The 21,614-nt window shown below is 35.5% G+C and overlaps 1 protein-coding gene across 5 annotated transcripts in view; it reads left to right on the plus strand.

Moving 5' to 3' along the window:
* Window positions 1–21,614, plus strand: part of ksr2 (kinase suppressor of ras 2) — a 104,718-nt gene that overhangs the window by 40,143 nt on the left and 42,961 nt on the right. For all 5 annotated transcript variants that reach the window (XM_089130557.1, XM_089130558.1, XM_089130559.1 and 2 more), the window contains exons 6-7: window positions 9,871–10,046; window positions 21,090–21,159. In XM_089130557.1, coding sequence (XP_088986683.1) covers window positions 9,871–10,046; window positions 21,090–21,159 — 246 coding nt within the window. The remainder of the gene's footprint in view (window positions 1–9,870; window positions 10,047–21,089; window positions 21,160–21,614) is intronic.

Here is a 21,614-nt window from a genome sequence, read left to right on the forward strand (position 1 = left end):
CAGAGGAACTCAACTGAAGATTGTCCTTATGTGCGTGATGTAACCAGATTTCACAATCGGTTAAAATTTGAAAAACTCTGGTAGTTTGAGCCAAGCTTTAAATTATGTAATTATGTTATATATATACAATGAAATGTATACAAATGCAGCTTAAACGTATCATAAATGAGATTCATATTTGTCCAATATGTCTGATATTCAAAATCTTTATGATAGATTTGTAATTTACTGTATGTTAAGTTATTTAAAGAGGATCCGTTATGCTTTTTTTACATTTTCAACTTTCTGTTGCTGTTTGAGCATGATAAAGGTCTGTGAAGTTACAAAGTACAAATCACTCCAAAGGGAGTTATTCTCTATATCAGTGCACACTGTTTCTGAACTCCCTGAAACGCCTCGATTGTAGTCTTGATTTTTCTTCCGAGAACGTACACGTCACAATGTTGAATAATTCCTGCCCAAAACATTAAAGAATGTCCATGGCCTGTTTAAGTTGCAAGCTTGACATTTCTGAAACGCGCTTCAAGTGGTTCACCAATCAGAGCACACTGTACTTTTTTTAGTAGGAGGGGCTTCATGAGACGGGAACCAAACCGTGTGTTACTGACAGACTGGGAAGAGAGGGGCCGCAAGCCTGCATCAATGTAAAATAAATAAATAAAAAAAAGAAATTCACTTTTTCACTTTTTGAAATGTGAAAAAAGTGGTTTTTGGACATTCTAGTAGACCCCAAAAACAAAATCAAGTCTTTGTAAAAGAGCTTAATAAGGCCTCTTTAAGTTGAACTTTAGAACTTCGTCACGCAGATGACATTTACTAATCCTGTTCAATACGAGTGAATACATGTATGTGAGAAAGCTTACTTTTATAAAGTTGTCTAAAAGAATATATTATATAAATAAATATAATATACTCCTTTATGAAAGTTAAGGTCTGTTTGTGCAGTGCTTAATGAGAGTGTGTATATGCGTGGGAACGGCTGTCTTTATGGCAAATGTTAAGCACTCCTTTATTTATTCTGATGAGCTGGGGAGACTCTGATGGAGAAATGGAGTAAATACAGGAGAGGGGACTGGGAACCGGGTGGAATAGGGAGGAGGAGGCGTATGAATCACGCTGTCAAGCCTTGTCTTCAAGTAATTCCACCATGGATTATTTGAAATTGAGAAATTTGCATCCGCCTCAATGCGAGCCGCCGTGTTTGGATTGATTAGATCTGTTACCGCCTCTTTACCCCTCCACATCTCTCTTTTAATGAGAGTGTAGTGTTTTTTTTTTATTGCTGAAAACTTTTGAAAAGAGACAAGGAGCAGACCTGTGTTTTTGATCATCGTGTTTAGTTCAGGGCTATTGAGGCGTCTGGGAATCTAAAGAATATGGAAATAGGATCATGTTTCTTGGGCTTACAAAAGTCATACAAAAATGAGAGAATCAAGCATATTATGATGCAAGGGGATGCCAATACACAATTTGTGTAGATGTATATAAATAATAGATTTGTATTAATAGGGTATAAACTCAAAGCCAAAATTTTGCAAGCATTAAAATAAGATTTTTGTATATAGACTTTCCATATTAAATGAACAGTTTAGAAACAGGTTATATTTGAAAATTCAAAGTAATGTATTATCATGCAGATCAGATGAGTCGTTGAATAAAGAATAAATACACACAGACAATCACCTTTCCACAATGAAAAGGAATTTACATAAAATTCATAATTACATAAAGTTCGGGGAAATGGATTTCATTTTCCTAACATTGTAGACATAACAGCAAATGTTTGTTCTTGGCCAGAGGAAGATTGAAGTTGCTAATGAACAAAGGGCTTTCTGTGTTTTTGAGTTGTCTAGTCAGGTTTTTAAATAGTAATTGTGAAATAGTATTACCATTTGTTTTTAGAGGTTAGTGAAGAAGTGTACAGAACTCACTATACTGTTTTTTTTTACACTTAAAGGAATAGTTCACTTCAAAATGAAAATTCTGTCATCATTTGCTCACCATCAAGTTTCTTTCTTCTACTGAATACAAAAGATATTTTGAAGTGAACTATTCCTTTGAGTCACACATAGAAATGTGTAAATATCATTACGTTAGTGTCAAAGACTGCATTTCCCATAATCCTTACTGGCACTTAACCACACACACACCTGTTCAGTTCAGTTCAGTTCCTCTTTATTCATTTCCCGAAGGCAATTTGGTTGTAGCAAAACAGGCATACACATAAAAAAACCTGGAACTCATCTATCCCTCATCACCAGCATCGCCTGTCCGAAATCGCCCCCTATCCACCTTTTTCTGCGCCCGATCTATTTCCCATGATTCATGGCGGGTTCAACTGACTAAAGGGTTTTCTAAGTATTTGTTTACATAGAATGCTATCACTCTAGAAAAAATATCATTCTACACATGCGTTTTATATTTAATATGAGTGAAATACACATCACACAACAAATCTTTAACTTTTAGGTGGCAAAATATGTTTTACTAATTCTATGAATTACACTGCGCAAAACAAAAGTAATAGCCTACTAATCGGATGAAGAAGGGTCGGCCTCCACAGAACATAAAATATTTGCTTTATTTTATTTTTCGTGTTCGCATTTATGAGAAAAAAAAAACAAAAACAAAAAACCAATGTTACGGACGTGGGAGTTCTCCATTACGCACATGACCGCTCTAAAAGCGACTTTAAAACTTCACAGAGAACTTAAAAAAGAAACCACAAAGCCTTTCTTTAAAGTGAATTTAGTTTTTTTTAATTTATTGTATCGCAATTTCAAGCAATGTTTCATCAACCAATCGCCTGGTTTTAATAAATAAAAAGTAAATATAGTAGAAAATAGATCATCATGACGGAGGCGCCGGTGCACAAACTGGAGTCTTGTCTCATAAATGAACCGAAACTCAGCGTATAATGTAGCCTACTCTCCTCACAGGCCTAAGAAATATATAGACTAAGCATCTTTGAAAGCAGAGTAGACAGGAGTCAAAGGGCTAACCAGCCTAAGATCATTGCTTGGGTTATTCTGCAGCAGTCCGAGTGATAGAAACTGTCGGATGTTGATTGCTGGATTAGGGAGATCGTGCAGTCATGCATCAGCTATCCTTTGGAAGTCATGAAGAAAAGAAAAAAGTTCATTTTGTTTTCATCTATGATTTATCTATGATCTATCAAAAGATAACGTGATCAGATCACATTTGATTTGATGTTTTTTTTAGTTTAGCGATGAAAATGCATAGACCATACGAACCGGAAGTTGGCAACCAGAGTCGTCGCTATGGCAGCACGCATTGTTTAGAGCAGAATAAGGTGGATACCCTTAAATAGGGCACTATTTGAGGGGACAGCTGTTTGTAGTGGTGTCCAAATCCATAATACACCTTATCGAGTGCACTCATTCAATCACACAATGCACTGCTCCATCGAGTGTACAAGCGATAGAGAATTTATAAAGGCACAGTCTTAAAAGCTCTTTTAATGGCCCCTCTCTTCAAAATGTGCACGAACAGCTCATAAATCTTCATGTCCAATAGAGTCCCAATACTATCTGAGTCAGGACAAACCTGTTCCTCTCTTCAAGATGAATCACGACTCTAACGCTGACCTGCACCTGAAGTCCGATCTGGTCAAATTTTCCCAATTCTCATTATCATGCATTTTAATGTTTTATTTTTGAGTTTGCAGTTCTCCGTATTATCATTAAAGATTATCTATGCTGTACTATAATCACCATGATTAAAAAAATACATTTGCATTGTAGCAGTAGCACATTAAATACAGAACAAATACTACCAGGATGTATACATCTTTACATTTGAATTGATACAGTGCTGTGAATAAGTTTGGAAACCCATGCTAAATTTGCCTAAAAAGAGGAATAAAAAAATCATCTTTTGGATATTGATCTTAATGCCTTATTTAGAAAAATGAGGAAAACTCTAACCTTTAAGGACACAAATTTTCTTTGTGAATGAATAATGTATTATAAATAAATAAATGTTTTTCCTTAAAATACAGGGTGCATAAGTCAGGACACCCCTATGTTAAATTCCCATAGAGTCAGGCAGGTTTTTATTTTTAAAAGCCAGTTATTTCATGGATCCAGGATAATATGCATCCTGATAAAGTTCCCTTGGCCTTTGGAATAAAAATATATCCACATCATCACACACCTTCCACCACACCTAGAGATTGGCATGGTTTTAATTCAGTTAGCCTAATACTGTAGCTGGTTTGATTTGCATTGAAAGATGATCTTCTGGAAAGTACCCCATGCCAATCTCTAGGTGTGGTGGAAGGTGTGTGATGATGTGGGTCTATTTTAATTCCAAAGGCCAAGGGAACTTTATCAGGATGCATATTATCCTGGATCCATGAAATAACTGGCTTTTAAAAATAAAAATCTGCCTGACTCTATGGGAATTTAACATAGGGGTGCCTTTATGCACCCTGTATTTTAAGGAAAAACATTTATTTATTTATGATACATTATTCATTCACAAAGAAAATTTGTGTCCTTAAAGGTTAGAGTTTTCCTCATTTTTCTGATTAAGGCATTAAGATCAATATCCAAAAGATGATTTTTTATTCCTCTTTTTTGGCAACTTTAGCATGGGTGTCCAAACGTATTCACATCACTGTATATACTTTTTTTTCACAGTTTGTGATGATGTGATTCCACAGTTTTTAACATTTAAAATCTTGAAATCTTATTTTCATTATTGAAAAACGTAATGTAAATTTATAACAAAATACATTGTGTTTCATTACCTTGGCATTCAATTTCAGAAAACTAGTTTATAAGTTAGTTTCCTGTGCAAGTGTTTCTAATGCAACGGCAAATTTGACATCTTTCTCTCTTCTGACCAACATAATCATTCTCCATTTTTTGGTGAACTCAGAAGCGCTATCATGGATTTTTTTTCTTTTGTTATCTGAGCAAATGTCAACGCAAACAAATATATTTGTTGTAGTTTCTGTTCACCAGCATTTTACCCAACTATACCTTCTGCTTCTGACAAACCCGGAAATATGAAAAGGGTCCATGTAATTTTTCTTCTTTACATTTTTTCCTTTTCAATACTTTCGAGCGTGAGTTTCACTCAGCCACAGTTTATTTCTTACAGTGAATCTGACTTTCTCGCTATGTATTATATGTGCTAGGGCCTAGGCTGTAAATCTCCCTGCACATGTGTTTAAGCATTGTGTGTTTGAGGGATCAGGCCATTAAACAAACCTCATCCATGTTAATGCCAGTCTTTTCTTTCTCCGTCCCATTAATGAGCGGTCAGGTTAAAGGCGTATAAGCACCAGTGTGGCCGGTTTCCTTTCCCCAGTCTGGTTTCCTTCGTAATGAGCCGCTCTCTTCTCCCTCCCGCACAGATTGGAGGCATGATTGCGAATTTAAATGAGTGTTTAAGAGGGACCGGCCTCAGTTGCATCCCTGCGTATCATTGATTTATCACAGCCGTGAACTACCGACGGGAGTCGAGCTGTCGGACACAAACCTGCCAGGAGACCCTGAACGATTATCTGGAGACCAGCTATATCAATGAATCAGATCCCACGTCCTATCTGCCTTTCATCTCGGTGAAATGTATGCAGCGCAGTCTGGCTGAGATCTGAATTATTACTTCCATCACAGTAGGAAATGCTGCTCATTTAAAGAGACACTCATTTATTAGTTTGTTATGAAATTCCCTTTTATATAATATCGCTTTTCCTTTTTTTTTTCACTGTACTTATTAGCTTAATAAGAAAAGAAGATAGCACATGATTAGCCTTTCTTCCCCTCCAAAAATTCACCATGGTAACCATTGTTTCCACCAAGGTGTCATAGTTACTGTTACTATTTTTAGGTGTTTTAAAAAACAAAAAGTGTGAGAAATAATGATATGATGTTTATTAGCTGGTAATTGGCATTTTATCTGAGTCTACGGTTACCATGGATTTCTTTTAAGGGAACACTTTACAATAATGTCTCATTTGTTAATGTTCGTTATGTGCTAACTAACATTATGAACAGTATTTATTAAACTTTGTTGTTGAAATTAACATGAACTAAGATTAATAAATGCTGTAAATAATAAACTAATTGTAAACCTTATTGTAAAGTGTTACCTTATTCTCACTCTTTCATAATCTCGCACAACAGTTGCTAACTAACGTAATTACAAACTTTGTTTGTTCTCATTTACACAGTCTAGTGAGTCTTGATCTTTTCTTGAATATAAACCCTTAAGTAGATAAATTATATTGCCCTCCTGCTCCTCTCCTTCACCTTTATTTGGCACATTTTCCCACTGTTTTGCATAGCAGAGTTGCAAATAATGAGCGTAGCTGAGGTGTAATGAAGCTTAACTATCCCTGTTCCTCCCTATTAGCACTGGTCTTACTGAGGGGAGAGTCCACGTAGGCATTACGCTCCAGTCTCTCATAAGCAGTCTAGCGGCATTGAGTTCACTGCTCATTATTGCATAGTCCAGAGAGAAGAACCGCCCACTTAGGAAGGAAGACGCCATTTGACCGATATAAAGTGGTCAGCTGCAGTTTGCTTTAATAATGTGATGTTTATGGGCAGATTTTGTGTAATGCTGCATTCAGAATGGAATTGAGAATTTTTGAATTCCAATCCAATTAGTACATTTATTTTGAGGTAGCAAATAGAATACATAATTGCAATTAAAGTAAAATTGAAAACAAATGTATTTAACTAATTTTTAACTCTACTGAAAAAAATTTGGGGTTGAAAATTGGTCACAGATGTTGCTAGTAATTTTCACAAACAATTGCAAAAAAACAGTAAGTAACACTCTGTATTAAAAAAAATGCATAACGTAACATTTTTTTTGCATTAAACATTGCAAAATTGTGTTTTTTTGTAAAATGTTATTTACAACTTCACTGCAGAAATTCGAATGGAAACAAGATTATTTTTTATTTACCCATTTTTTATTTATTCATTAATTTATTTATTTTTTTCAATTTTTTTTAATTCATTTTATTCATTTATTATTATTAATTTTTTTTTTACCAGAAAACAAGACATAATATCTAATGCTGTTTTACTTATCTAGTGATGCATCTTGATTTAAGAATGTATAGATATTTGGACAGATATTTAAAAAAAAAAAAAGATTTTTTACAGTGTGGAAAAGGAAAGTTTGTGAATTATATGAATGTTGGCTTGACAAAGTTATGTTTGAAAGTTTTGAAATAAGATGGATGGCTGGATAGATTGATGGAAAGATGGATGGATAGATGTAAATATATACAAACATAAATACATTATATAACTGTTAAAGTAGGCCTACTCTGCTAAAGTACCAGTTTTACTGATATTTAGATTATATGGTGCTTTTGAAGGGAGGCATTACTATTATTATTGCTCATACTTAGCTCATACCCAAAATTTTAAGTACTAAACTTTCATTCATAGTCTCAGTCACTCACCCAGTCACTCATTCAGTCACTCACTCAGTCACTCACTCACACACTCACTCAATCACTCACTAACTCACACACTCACACACACACATTCACTCACTCACTCACTCACTCACCCTCAAGAACATCTGCTGTCAGTATGTGTCATTCATATCCACACACTAATGCCTTGCGCGCTTGGACACTTTCATATCATTGTCATCGGTGACAGCATTGCCACACAAACACACAAAACAAACAGATCATGTCCAAAAAACTTTGACAGCTCTACAAAAACAACACGCTCACCGGGGCTGCTTTCATTGACACAGTCAGTAAAGCATTGGAGTTGCATTATGTTCCCTCTTTTGGAATAAATGTTATTTATATGTAAAACTATACACTAAAATAATATATGCTATTAATATTTTTATATTTTAAAATACATTCTCTTTTATTTAATATTTCTAATCTTTATGTTTTAAATTCTCTTCATTAAAAAAGGTTTACTTTTAAAAGGATAGTTCCCCCATAATTAAGAATTCTCATTTAAAAATGCATTATGACAATATTAGACAAATCTCCAAAATGTACTGTTTTTTTTAGATTTAGAAATTGAATGATATGTAACTAATTTGTTTGTTTTTGTTTATATTATTTTAGATTTTATTTAATTTTACATGCTACATCGAAAGGGATAGTTTCACCCAAAATTGAGAATAATGAAATTATTTTAATTAGAACAATCTCTTTATTCCTGTGGCCTGTAGGTCATTGATATGTAAATGATATATTAATTTTATTGACTTTATTGAATAGAAACTATTTTTAAAGTCTATTCAATGATTAGGTTATGTTTGAATTATCTTCATTTTGGGAGCCTTTCTCAAATGTCACGTGATTTAATTACATTTTTTTTAATCAATCAGTCGTCTGCCCTATGGATTTTCGTTTTGTTTTAACATATATGTCAGACCTCACATGGTGTAATATTTTCATCAAATGTCAGACTAGTTGGCACTTTACACCTCTTAAACCGCAAGACAGTAAAATAAAGAAAGCAAGATGGCAAAGAAAGGAAAAATGAATGCAAATCTGCAAATCTGCTTAAGCAAGTTCTGCTTATCCCTGCACAATAAGAAAGCTTCTCTCACACACACTGTCAGTATTTGTCATATCCACACACTAATGCATTGTGCTGGCCTCTCAGAGTCTTGCGCATCGTTGTCATCGGTGGTAGACAAGCAAACACACTCTCAATGCACCAAAACATCCAACCATTGGTGAACATTAGTTCCCTTTTTTTGGATCATTAAAAGAATCTTCATGTTTATGATTTGCATTATGTTGAAAGAGTTGCCATTTTAATTCGCTATTAGTTTACATGTCTGCATCTCCCTCCTAGTTCAAAGCTTTATAAACTTCAATGCTTTTACCAAACGGACAACACATTTAAACCGGGTAAAATCAAATGCAATGTGTTCATTGATTTACATTTAGAAGTGCGTTCAGAGAGTCATCTGACCAATGAAAAGAGCCAATCAGGGATGATTTGATGCTCACACTTTTCTTTTGATGTCAACTCAAGCTTTTTCCAATATGGTAAATAAAAAAGCAGTCTAGTTAGACTTTAATATTGGGTTGTCAAACGCAAATTTGGCTTCAATCTGACCCAGAAGATGATTTGAGAAAAAAAAAAAGGACTGGATTATAGTATGCTGTTCATTTATTATATCAATATGAAATGTTCTAATGGTTCTATTTAGAACCAGAAATGGTTCCATCCCCCGCTTTACATATGGAACTCCAAAATGGTTCTATATAGAACCATTTTTTTTGGTAAAAGGTTCTATTGGCCAAGTATGGAACCCCAGGGTTCTATATAGAACCCAGAAGAACCCTTTTTTTAAGAGTGTATAGAACCTTTTAGGGTTCCAAATACGTAGCGCTGATAGAACCTTTTAAGGTTCTACATAGAACCTTTCCTTCTAAGAGTGTAGTTCACCCAAAAATTTAAATGCTGTCATCATTTACTCACCCTTAAAGGGACACTCCACCCATTTGCATTAAGATTTCCATTGTTATAAATCCTGTCATACTATTGAATGGTCGTGCAACACTCTCTCATTTTCCCCTGAGACGAGAGAAATCCGCTATTTACCTTTTTCCTCTTCCTTCCTAACTAATCTGTGACTAGTTACAATGCTCAACCAACCCTAATCAAGCCACTCAAGCTGTAATATTTATTTTTGTGCATCCTTACATGAGTTTGTGTGTGCGCATGCGGGTTTATTTATGTTGAGTTTTGAAGCTAAATCTGTCATGGTAAAGCTTGATGTGCGAGTGTTTGTTTGGAAACTAGATGAAACATTGTAAACATTGTGATCTTGTCTTATTTTGGGCTCACTTGTTTTTTTTTTCTTCTCAAACTCTCTTTGTAGAACAAAAAAAAAGAACAAGCCGTTGAACCTGAAGATCCACAGCAGTGTTGCTGGGAGCTGTGAAAACTTGCCGACCCAACGCTCTCCTCTCCACTCCGACCACTCACTTCGCTCCTTCTTTTTCCCTAATTTTGTCCCTTCGACACCACCGGTTCACTCCGACAACCCCTCAGCAAGTGAGTAAACGCAACCATTCACCTCTGTGTAGGACAACGCATTATTTTGGGTTCTCATATCAGTCCTATACCTTAAACACATTCGATGATAAGTTAACTTCTGAAGAACCTTGCATGGTGCGTGTGATCCTTTGCGTGTAGATAGAACACTAAAGCAATCTGCTGTCATCATCATATCAAGTAAACACTGAAGCATTAAAGGGATAGTTCACTTTGAAATTAATTTTTGGTATGTTTTAGCTTACCTCAAGGGCATCCAAGAAGTTGGTGTCTTTTTTTCCGCAGTAGTTTCAATTTTGATATTTTTAGGTCAAACCGTTCTTGTCTGTCAGTCATATAATGGAGGTCTATGGTCACCACCTCAAAGAGCATGCACAGAGAAGTCCAAATTAAACATGATGTAATGACTCGTAATGTAAGTACACATTGATGGCCTAAGACACGAAACGAGCGGTTTGTGTGAGAAAACGAACAGTATTTATATCGTTTTTACCTCTTGTAAACACAGCCACGTCCAAGTGATCTGTAGACGCAAACAGTTTGTCCTAAAAATATTAAAATTGAAACTACTGCGGAAAAAAAGACACCAACTTCTTGGATGCCCTTGAGGTAAGCTAAAACATACCAAAAATTAATTTCAAAGTGAACTATCCCTTTAAGGATGCTTAACCCAAAGATACACAACTGATTGAAATGAATGAATAATATATACATATATATAATATATTTATTTATTTATTAATTATATAATACCTCACAGATTATTAGTTCAAGTCAACGGGTAATCTGAATTCACCCTTGCTTTATTTTCTTAATGCATGTTCATAGTCTTATTTCAAAGAAAGTTATTAAAAATGATTATACCATGGTCTGGGTGAATACTCGATTCTGATTGGCTGCTGGGTGTCCGTTAAAAAGTGATAGAGGACACCTAGTAAAGTAGTTCTGGTGAAACTGCCTGTTTACCATTCGAAATGAATAAATAAATGCGCTGCCCACAACGGCTGTGAGTAACCATAGCAACAGGCAGTCACATGCTCTAGCTCTATCATCTAACGTTAGATATTATAGCCTAATACAACAATGAGCGACTTCGTGCTATTTCTTTTAACATTTATGGAGAATATGGCAACTTTGACGACTGGTATGCTGCTGAAGAAAGAAAAAATGTAAATAAAACGGAGGAAATTACACCGCTGCTGCGCTGCTCCATTGAACTCTATTGGTAACGACGTAACTTGCGACCATAGTTGGATAACGATGCTTTCGGGAAACGCACCCCTGAATGAGACCCTGTGGGAGTTTTACGCAGCTGTCCAGACAACCAAGGCAGGAGAAGGCTGAACGTTACAGCGTTTCAAGCCTAAGGAGCCTGAGGCAAATGACCCTCTCTTTGATCTGATTAATGTATTGCCCTCTATAACGTTAAGCGCAAATCGCTGGAGCTCAGAGCTAATTGTTTTTTTTATTGTTGTTTGATTAATTGTTTTATGTGTAATAAAAAAAAACTATGCCTACCTTTTGTGTTTCATGAAAAAAAAAATACATTTGTGAACCTGAAGGGATACGAGCTAAGCGGACTATAAATATCTCCGGTTGCTAAATAAACAGTCAGGCAATGCAAGTTATTATTTGTAAAAACTAGATTTAGCCTAATTAAAATATAAACTAATGTTTTAAAAATGTTTTATTTGGCAAGTGACCATGGTATAAGCGGGTTAATGCCCTCCGAGGTGTCCATTGTCAGGTTTTAATGGACTTCGGCGGAGGCAACCGTCCTCCGCTGCGCGTCGGCCGGTTTACGCCTCGCCGTCGTCCATTAAAACCTGACAATGGACACCTCGTCGGGCATTAACCCTTACACAACTTCCACTCCTCAATGTCCTTTTCTGCACCTGCCTCTATTCTGGTATGGAATGCTCATTCAACTTTTTGATTGTTGAGTGAAATCCATGGATTTTTAAAAAGGTTTTGAACAAAAACCATCCTGATTAAAAAAAGAAGAATGTTTTTGCTCATTGAATATCCTGTATCATATCGCCTACTATAATTAAAATGGGTTGTAAAGTATGATTCATGTTGAGAATTGTCTTTTCAAATTCAAATATATTTAAGAAATGCATAGTACTTACTAATTACGTTTTTAAAGGAACAGTTCATCCAAATATGTAAAATTCTGTCATTTCTCATTTCGTTCCAAACCCGTAAGACTTTCTTTCATCTTTGAAAACATAAATTTGTCCCTCCATTTGAAAGCATGCTTGCACTTCCCTTTACCAGATTTGAGTGCACCATGTAAATTTGCTGATCAATGTTTAACGTGAAGCCTAAATTAAATCTGTTCATCATATGAAGGGATCGTGTCTCTTCAGAAGACTTGGGTTAAACTGCTCAATTCTTATGGATTTCTTTACCAATCTCCTTGAAGCATCAGAGCTTTGGGTGAATAGACTTTCAATGGAGGGTCAGAAATCTCTTCGATTCATTTCTGTTCTGAAGATGAACGAGGAGGAGAAAGTGAAGACAGAATTTTCATTTTTGGTTGCACTAACCCATCAAGTAATTAGTAAATACTATGCATTTCTTCCATCTACTTTCCCTGATCTGAACTTCTTTTAGAGTAACATTGTTCAGCGTGTTTAAAGACATTGAAACTCTTCTAGGTTGGTCAACACCATTAGATCACAGTTAGTGTAGACAGATGTCTGATGACGCACGTCGGGCAATTACAACTTTCTTTGTCGTTTCCTTTCACAATGTGACTTCCCTACTCATCACCTATTAAAGGGCAGCGTCCCAAACCTACACGTGTCCCAGGACACCTGGCAGCGTGTAAGCGCATATTGTCCAAGCCCAATATCTACACCGGGGGCCTCTTAGCATGGGCTATTAGAGGAATAATAGGCCGAACGGAAGCAGTGTGGATGTGAGAAGACTGGGAATGACACGAGTGACGCAAAAGACTCAGTTTTGGAATGAGATTATCGTACAGATGGTGGGAAAAGTTTAGACTGCTCGTTTCCAGAATTATGAATGATATACCCCCTCCAAGCTTTGGCAATCTCCTGAATGATTTGTACATTGTACATCCAGAGAGGTAACTTGGGATATTAATGTTTGTTCTTCTAAATATTATACTATTTAGGTTTAATTTATTTTTATTTCAGTTTTATTTCTTATTTGATTTCTAGTTCGAAATTTTAGTGCTTCTACCTAAACTAAACGCAAATTAGAAATAATAGAAAGATTTTTTTTCATATAATATTTACATTTTTATTATATTTCAATGGTGTATTAATAGTTAATAGTAGTATTAGTAGTTTTTGAAAATAGTAGTTGAAAATAACCAATGTTGGGAGTAAAGCTTTACAAGAAACGTGAGTTACGTAATCAGATTACTTTTTCCAAGTAACAAGTAAAGTAACGCATTGCTTTTAAATTTACAGTGGTGTTGTGTGCCAATTTACTAGACTAAATGTGAGCAGGCATTTACTCATCTCATTTGCACAAAGACAGATTCAGTATAAGTCAAAATGAATACAAACTATTAAGCAAACTTGGAACAATTCAAATGTTGAATGACACCTAATTTATGTATTTAAAATCCCTTTATTAACCAATGTCCTTGATCTTCTATGATCCATTTCAATCATACTTACAGTATAAGCAAAAAACATCACATTTATGTTTCATATTTGAAAATGTGATTCTGTCCTGAGACAGATGGTGTAAAAGGGCTTTTACATTGCCAAAAATAGAAATGTGTTATTTAGATTAAAACAAACAAACAAGCAAGCCGAGCCCAGGTGAGAAAAGTAACGTAACATATTATATTTCATAAAAGTCAGTAATAATAACCTTGCCGTTAAGACAATTTTTTAACCCAAACAACCAAATTCAAACCAAGTTTAGGACGCAAGGACTTGTTGTAAAACAAGATGAAAGAACGTTATAGTTGAATTTCCGCTAAACCAGTTGCAGGTTTATAATCTCATTGGGTTTGTGGCAGCCTCTGTAATGGTATTACTTGCGTTCTGGACGTCCCGATGGGGCTCCAGGCCGGACGCGGTGGCAGTAACCAGGCCTCGCGAGTGTCGTCAGCCCTGGTAATGCGTCTGCTGTTTTTCTGCATGTGGTGACAGTGTAACAGGGTGCTGGTTTCAAGCTTCTTGACATACACAGTAAGGATACAAGTAGTGTGTGCAATACTATGATATGATTACATGCAGTTTAACTGTTAACATCACAACTGAAGAAAAAGTTCTCTTTGATTATTCTGTTTGCAGCATGTTGGATGTTTGGCAACAGTTCTTCTAACACTAATTGATGGAGTGTGTAGCTTTTCATTTCTTAAACAACCATCCAGGAAGACACGTCATGGTCATATTCTAGGATGACAATGTCAAGATTCATCAGGCTCAAATTGTGAAAGAATGGTTGGGAGGCAGCATGAAGAATCGTTGAGTCCAGAGACCTTACATTCATTGAAAGTCTTTGGGATGTGCTGGAGGAGACTTTACAGAGTGTCTTGTCAATACAAGATCTTGACCAAAAATGCATACACCTCTTGATTGAAATAACTTCAAAACATTTATTTCCATCAAGAGGTCCATACATTTTTGGTCTAGTTCTTGTTAGAGTATCCTTCGGATGAGACGTTAAACAGAGGTCCTGAAAACCCAATTGTCCATCCATTGGCCTTTGCCAATCATGGCCTCGTAATAATCCCTTTCCATTGAAATTGGCTCTATCACTCTCTCTCCTCTCCACCTATAACTGGTTTGTGGCTGCCGTCACATCATCCAAGTGGATGCTGCACACTGCTGGTGGTGGAGGACAGATTTCCTAATATGATTGTAAAGTGTTTTGGGTATACAGTAGAACATATGAAATCACTGTATAAATCCCTCACTCACTCACTCTTGAATCAATCAATCAATCAATCAATCAATCAATCAATCAATCAATCAATCAATCAATCATTCAATGCAACAGTCACTTTTTATTTCAGCACTCTAAAGTAAAAAGCTACACAATCCATCAATTAGGGTTTGAAGAACTGTTGCCAAACTTGTAACATGCTAGAGACAGAATAATCACTGCAATTATGATTTAAGAATTTGCTTATTTAAATCGAGACTTTTTTTGGCCGTATGTATAATAATGTCACTTCATTCATCTTTCAGAAGAATACAATCAGAGTTATATAAAAAAAAATGTCTTGGCTTTCCCAAGTTTTATAATGGCAGTAAAGTCCATAAAATTCCACGTATCCATCATAAACGAGCTCCACACGGCCCCAGGGGGTTAATAAAGGCCTGAATTGAACACCTTCATTTTTGGGTGAACTATCCCTTTAAGAGACAGGTAAAACTGACAGACATGGAAAAAATGCATAGAGGTGATAAAACACCTTAAAAGTACAGAATAATACTCTTAAAATATACAAGTTTTTAATTGATATTTGTTAAAAAACAACTTAAACATAATTGTGACGAAACAACTTACAAGCTCCATTGATCTCCATTTAATTTTATTACTTTTTGAAAGGTTTGAGGACTTTTTTGTACTCTTTCTTCCATACATTTTGAATAGTGTGTCAACGTATTATCTAACTATATAGAAAGAATTTGAACTAATGCAAAAGCCAACTCTTAATCTCTTCACTGCGACAATTTATCCTCATGACACAAAGACGCAGTGCAGCACCTTTATAACGCCATTTATCTAGCTGTCACTCAAATCCATATAATTGTTTAAGAGCAGGTCAATAGCTGGTGTTAAATGTACTTAGTGTCAATCACTCATATTTCCCGGCTGCAAAAAGCCGGTCAGTTGAAATCTTCAACTGTAAATCGAATATGGTGCTTTATTGTGTTCTGGAAAGGACTGAGAGGTGGATCACAATGTTAGTCATTGCTTTACAAATCATTTTGTTTAGTCTGTCTGTTTGTAAGATGCCTGTGATATTTATATCCCTAACATTGGCACGTGATTGGCTGATTGTGAAAATTGGCCAACTGTTGCTTGAACGAACTCCTGCTTGTCTTGTCATGTCTAAATTTGATCGTTAATTGAGCGATTGAGTCAACATGTTGGTTTTTAATGACTGGCTGTTGGTTCAAAAATCAAAAGAGAGAAACGTATAATGTTTCTTTGCTAATTAGATGCCTGCCTCTAGTAGTTTTCTTATTTTTAGCAATATTTGCACCAATTTAACACAAATCCGCTTGATCTGTAGTGATGCTGGTTTGTTTTCACAAGTAAGTAGGTCTGTTTCTATGCCTGCGGTTAAAGCATTTACCTGCTGTGAGACGATGTGAGTCTGTTAGGTAAAATTTTAACTCTGGTCTGTAATGAAAGACTGCTCTCTTTCAAGCAGCATGTGCATACCATGGTATATTAATATGTTGATCATTCTGTATCATATCAAAGTACAATGGTATTATTTGATAGCATCTGTATGCCTTGCTACTGCCACAGTACTTTTTTTTAAAGGATGCTCTCAAACTGCTGTTTAAAAGATGTAATTATCAGATGTGGCAAGTGGCTTTTGTTTCAGTTTAATCTTTAGCAATGTGCTTTATTATTATTGTAAATGTCAGATTCGTTTTGTAAAATGTCTGGAGTTTGTTATAATTTGCATCATCTCCTTTAAAACTTTGAGTGGTTACCGTAGAAACAGGCAAGGAAGGCTTTTGTCTTACAATATAATGCAGTTTATACTAGTGTTGGTCATTTGTGTTTGCCTATTAGTATGTACACACTTGAAACTATTTTAAAATAACTAATTATTTTAAATTAATAAAGTATTATTTGTAACCATAGTGTATTCATCATCTGTATACACACATGTATACAGGCATGTGAAAAAGAAAGGGCACCCTATTGAATTCTATGGTTTTATGTATCGGGACATTAAAAAAAATCATATGGTTCTTGGCAGGTCTTAAAATGAGGTGAATACAACCTCAAATGAACAACATATTACCCATTATTAGCCCATTATCATTATTTATTTAACAATACTAGGCCAAAATGCAGAAGCCAAGGGTGACAAAGAAAGTACGTCCTTACTGCTTCCATAGGAATAAAGAGGGTAGCAGTTGAATGCTGCTAATCAAATGCCTTTGATTACCTGATCATCAGCAAGTGCAATCACCTCTATAAAAGTAGACGTTTTGGCAGTTCACTGGTCTGGAGCATTCAGGTGTGTGTTAACACAGTGCCAAGGGGGAAAGACATCAGCAATGATCTTAGAGAAGCAATTGGTGCTGCCAATCTAGGAAGGGTTACGAGGCAATTTCCAGACAATTTGAAGTCCATTATTCTACAGTAAGATTATTTACAAGTGGAAAACATTCAAGACAGTTGCCAATCTTCCCAGGAGTGGGCGTCCAAGCAAATTCACCCCAAGGTCAGACCATGCAAAAAATCTCAAAACAGCTACTGTATAAACTCTACAGGCCTCAGTTAACATGTTAAATGTTAAAGTTCAGGGCAGTACCATTAGAAAAAGACGGGACAAGTATTGTTTGTTGCATCTGAACAAACCACAAGACTTCTGGAACAATGTCCTTTGGCAGACGAGACCAAAGTCGAAATGTTTGGCCATAATGCACTGTGCCGCCAATACAAGTTAGGTGAAAACTAAACACAGCATGTTAGCTCATACCAGCTGTCCATCACGCTGTTGGAGGGTTGATGCTTTTTGGCTTGTTTTGCAGCTAAAGGACCTGTTGGGAACCTTGCAGTCTTTGAGTCGGCCATGAACTCCTCTGTTTACCAAAGTATTCTAGAGTCAAATGTGAATCCATCTGTCTGACTGCTCATATTGGGTCATGAAACAGGACAATGATTCCAAGCACCAGGGTTGGGTATCGAGAATCGAGTATCGATTTGAACTGAGACTAACTTTTCGTTTTTCCCGGAATCGTTCAAAAGTTAAAATTTCGATTCCTAGTTTCGATATTCACAGTCCGCCGAGCGGAAGAAGAAACCGCTGAACAACACCAACGAAGAGAAGCGTCTACCGGAAGTGTTGGCATAACCACGCGAACATGAGTACCTTACGTCGGCGATCCAAAGTGTGGCTTCACTTTTCTAAAAATAACGAAATCTCGGCAAAATGCAAAATTTGTGACAAAAGGAGTATTTTTACAGAAGGAGTATTTCCTTCAGAAAGGATTATTTCCTTCAGAAAGGCCGTTGGTTAGCAAGGTTAGCTAAACTTTTTTGACCCTGCCTCTTAAAAGAATCAGAATCGAGAATCGTTAGGAACCGGAATCGAAACAAGGAATCGGAATCGGAATCAGAATCGTTCAAATTCAAACGATACCCAACCCTACCAAGCACACTAGCAAATCTACAATAGAATGGACTGGGCCAGTCAAAGTCTAGACCTTAACCCGACTGAAAAGTTTTCAACGTTTTCTTAAAGGGATACTCCACTTTTTTTTTGGAAATAGGCTCATTTTACCACTCCTCCAGAGTTAAACAGTCGAGTTTTACCGTTTTCGAATCCATTCAGCCGATTTTCTGATATTTAGAAGAATATCAGTAACTGGACCAGAAACTGTGTGGTTACTGATATTCTTCTAAATATCAGAAAATCGGCTGAATGGATTCGAAAACGGTAAAACTCGACTGTTTAACTCTGGGGGAGTTGTAAAATGAGCCAAAAAGTGGAGTATCCCTTTAACATTGCAACATTGCATATCTAATCATCTCCTGACGAACACATTAATTATTATTTGGATTATCACCAATTAAACACAATTAGTGAGTCACTTAACCATGCATAATGGTTATGTAACATTTAATGCACTTCATGTTGTTGATAACATGGAATATATTTTCTTTCTCTTTGTATTTTTATATCAATATGGTACAAGATTATACTATTTAAATCAATGTGATAAATGAGTTCAAAAATTTATCTGAAAAGTAGTCAAAACATTACCTAAAATGAGTAGAGTAGCCTACTAGACAAATGGGATATAAGCAAAAACAAATACATTTTTTTCCCCTTTTTACTCATTTTGTGAGACTCTCTCATACACTTTGAATATCAGAGCTTGTTGAATGTGATATTTTTAGGGCTGTCAAACGATTAATCGCGATTAATTGCATCCAAAATAAAAGTTTGTGTTTACATAATATATGTGGGTGTACTGCGTATAATTATTTTGTATACATATATAAATACACACACATGCATGTATATTTAAGAAAAAAAATTATTTATATATAAAATTTTGATATTTATATATAATATAAATTATATATAAATCTATATACAGTATATACATGAAAATATTTCTTAGACCTATACAAACGTGTGTGTATTTATATATTTAAAATAATTATACACAGTGCACCTACATCTATTATGTAAACACAAACTTTTATTTTGGAGGTTGACAGCCCTAGATATTTTATGATGGATTTTAATACTTTGAGATTGAAAAGTTTGGAACTGAGGCAAGAGTAAAACAAGCAAAGGTAAAAGGTAAAAAGTTGGCTTCATATAACAAAAAGTTGAAATTAGTTTTGATACAAATCAACCAATGGGGCATTACAGTGCCCTTAGTTGGAGAAACACTTGTATACAGTAATTATACTCTTTTTTTCTCTCAAGATCACTTGTGTTTCAATAGAGGTCCAGCACTCCAGAACTGAGATCATATCGAAGATGTAATCTAATTTGGAACACTGTGTACATCCTTGCTCCACCTGTAGGACGCAGCCGAGCAGAATGCAGAGGCCACAATAGAGATACACTCGCATTCGTATTTGATATAAGCCTCATGGAATGCACATTGACAGAGGCTGCCATCAGAAATCTCAAGTGAATATATGAGTGGATGCAATCAAATACAGAAATCTGGTTATGAACGCAAGGCTCCACATATTTCAGACAGTATTTTATGCTTTTAGGATAAGGCAGAGCACTAGAGCAGATTGTCCTGTTTGTGTGTGTGCATGCGTATTTGTCCTCATAACTCCCTGTTAATCATAAACAAATGGAGTATAATTGAGCGTAGACAATCTGATGAATGGTCTTTTGAACTAGCAGTGCTGTGGGAAGCAAATGCAATTATTGTTTTACAAGTCTCCATTTAGGTTTTATCAGATCTCTTCCATTTGAGCGATGACAGAAGACATTTCAAAATCTTCAAATTCTATCAGATTTATCTTTTGTTTTAGCATTTAGGATTTATATGTTAAATAATGATCCCAGGTTTTTTTTAACTTCCATGGAAAATTTGGTTTGGTTTTGCATCTGCGCTTGCTAAAAATTCATAAAGTCACTATAATGTTCAAAAGTGTACTGTAGGTCAGCTAGATTTTTAAAATGTTTTTGAAAGAAGTATTTTAAGCATATTAGAATGTTTTTTGAAGTATCATGTGACACTGAAGACTGGAGCAATGAAAATTCAACTTTGCATCATAGAAATAAATTATATTTTAAAGTATAGTCAAATAAATATTTCACAATATTTTGATCAAATAAATGCAAGCTTGATGAGCTTAAGAAAATTTCAAAAACATTAAAAATGTTTTTTTCCAAAAATGTTTCCAAACATTTAACTATATATATATATATATATATATATATTATAAGTATATATGTATATATTATACATTACTTGTACAATCCCTGATATGTGCAAACATCTAACCAAAAATCTGTTTAATTCCATATTAATGCATATTAATTTTTGGTAATCATAAACAACCTTTGTTAATCCAAGTAATAGTTAATGATTGATGATAAAAGTATTTATTATTGAACATTTGTGTCTATTGTCATATTGCTGTTGCCACAGTTTTGATTAACCACGATAAAAGTCACTGTATGGCTTCTTGTTTTTAAATTTTGCAGCTCATCCAGTCAGGGTTGGGAACTGGAATTATAAAAACCTCTTTTATGCGCTTTATGAAAGAGATTTTAAGGTTTATAACAGTCTTGGTGTTTTAATACCTCGTAATCCATGTTTACAAGCTTTAATTGTATTTTCTTGTGTTTATCTATTCTAGATACTCTGTCCGTTCCCCGCTGGTCCCCTCAGATACCTCGTAGAGACTTTGGCAACTCCATAAAACACAGGTGAGTTTTGTGCATGCATGAGTGTGTGGTAGTAGTTACAATATGTCAAGCCAATTAACTCACGTGGTTATGCAGCTCCAGTCATGCCTGCTCACATCTGACGACTCGATTACCCCAAGTACCACTGATCCCAAGTCAAACAAAGAGCCGGCGTTTGTGCTTATACCACAAACCACTGAAGATTTTGTGATGCAAGTTATAGGGCCCTATTTTATCAATCTAAGCGCATGGTCTAAAGCACACGGCGCAAGTGCACTCAGCTAGAAAAATGGTCTAAAGTGTTGTCCCTCTTCTCTTAATGAGTAATGATGTGTTTTGGCCGTAACATGCAATAAACCAATCAGTCTCATCTCCCGTTCCCTTTAAAAGCCAGTTGCGCTCACTCCATGGTGGATTCGCTATTTACATGGCAGAATTTGCACATCTTGTTTTAAGGCCGGCACGCCCATGGGACG

The sequence above is a fragment of the Pimephales promelas genome, chromosome 4, assembly GCF_988280905.1.
Source record: "Pimephales promelas chromosome 4, fPimPro1.hap1.1, whole genome shotgun sequence".
NCBI classification, from domain to species: Eukaryota; Metazoa; Chordata; class Actinopteri; order Cypriniformes; family Leuciscidae; genus Pimephales; species Pimephales promelas.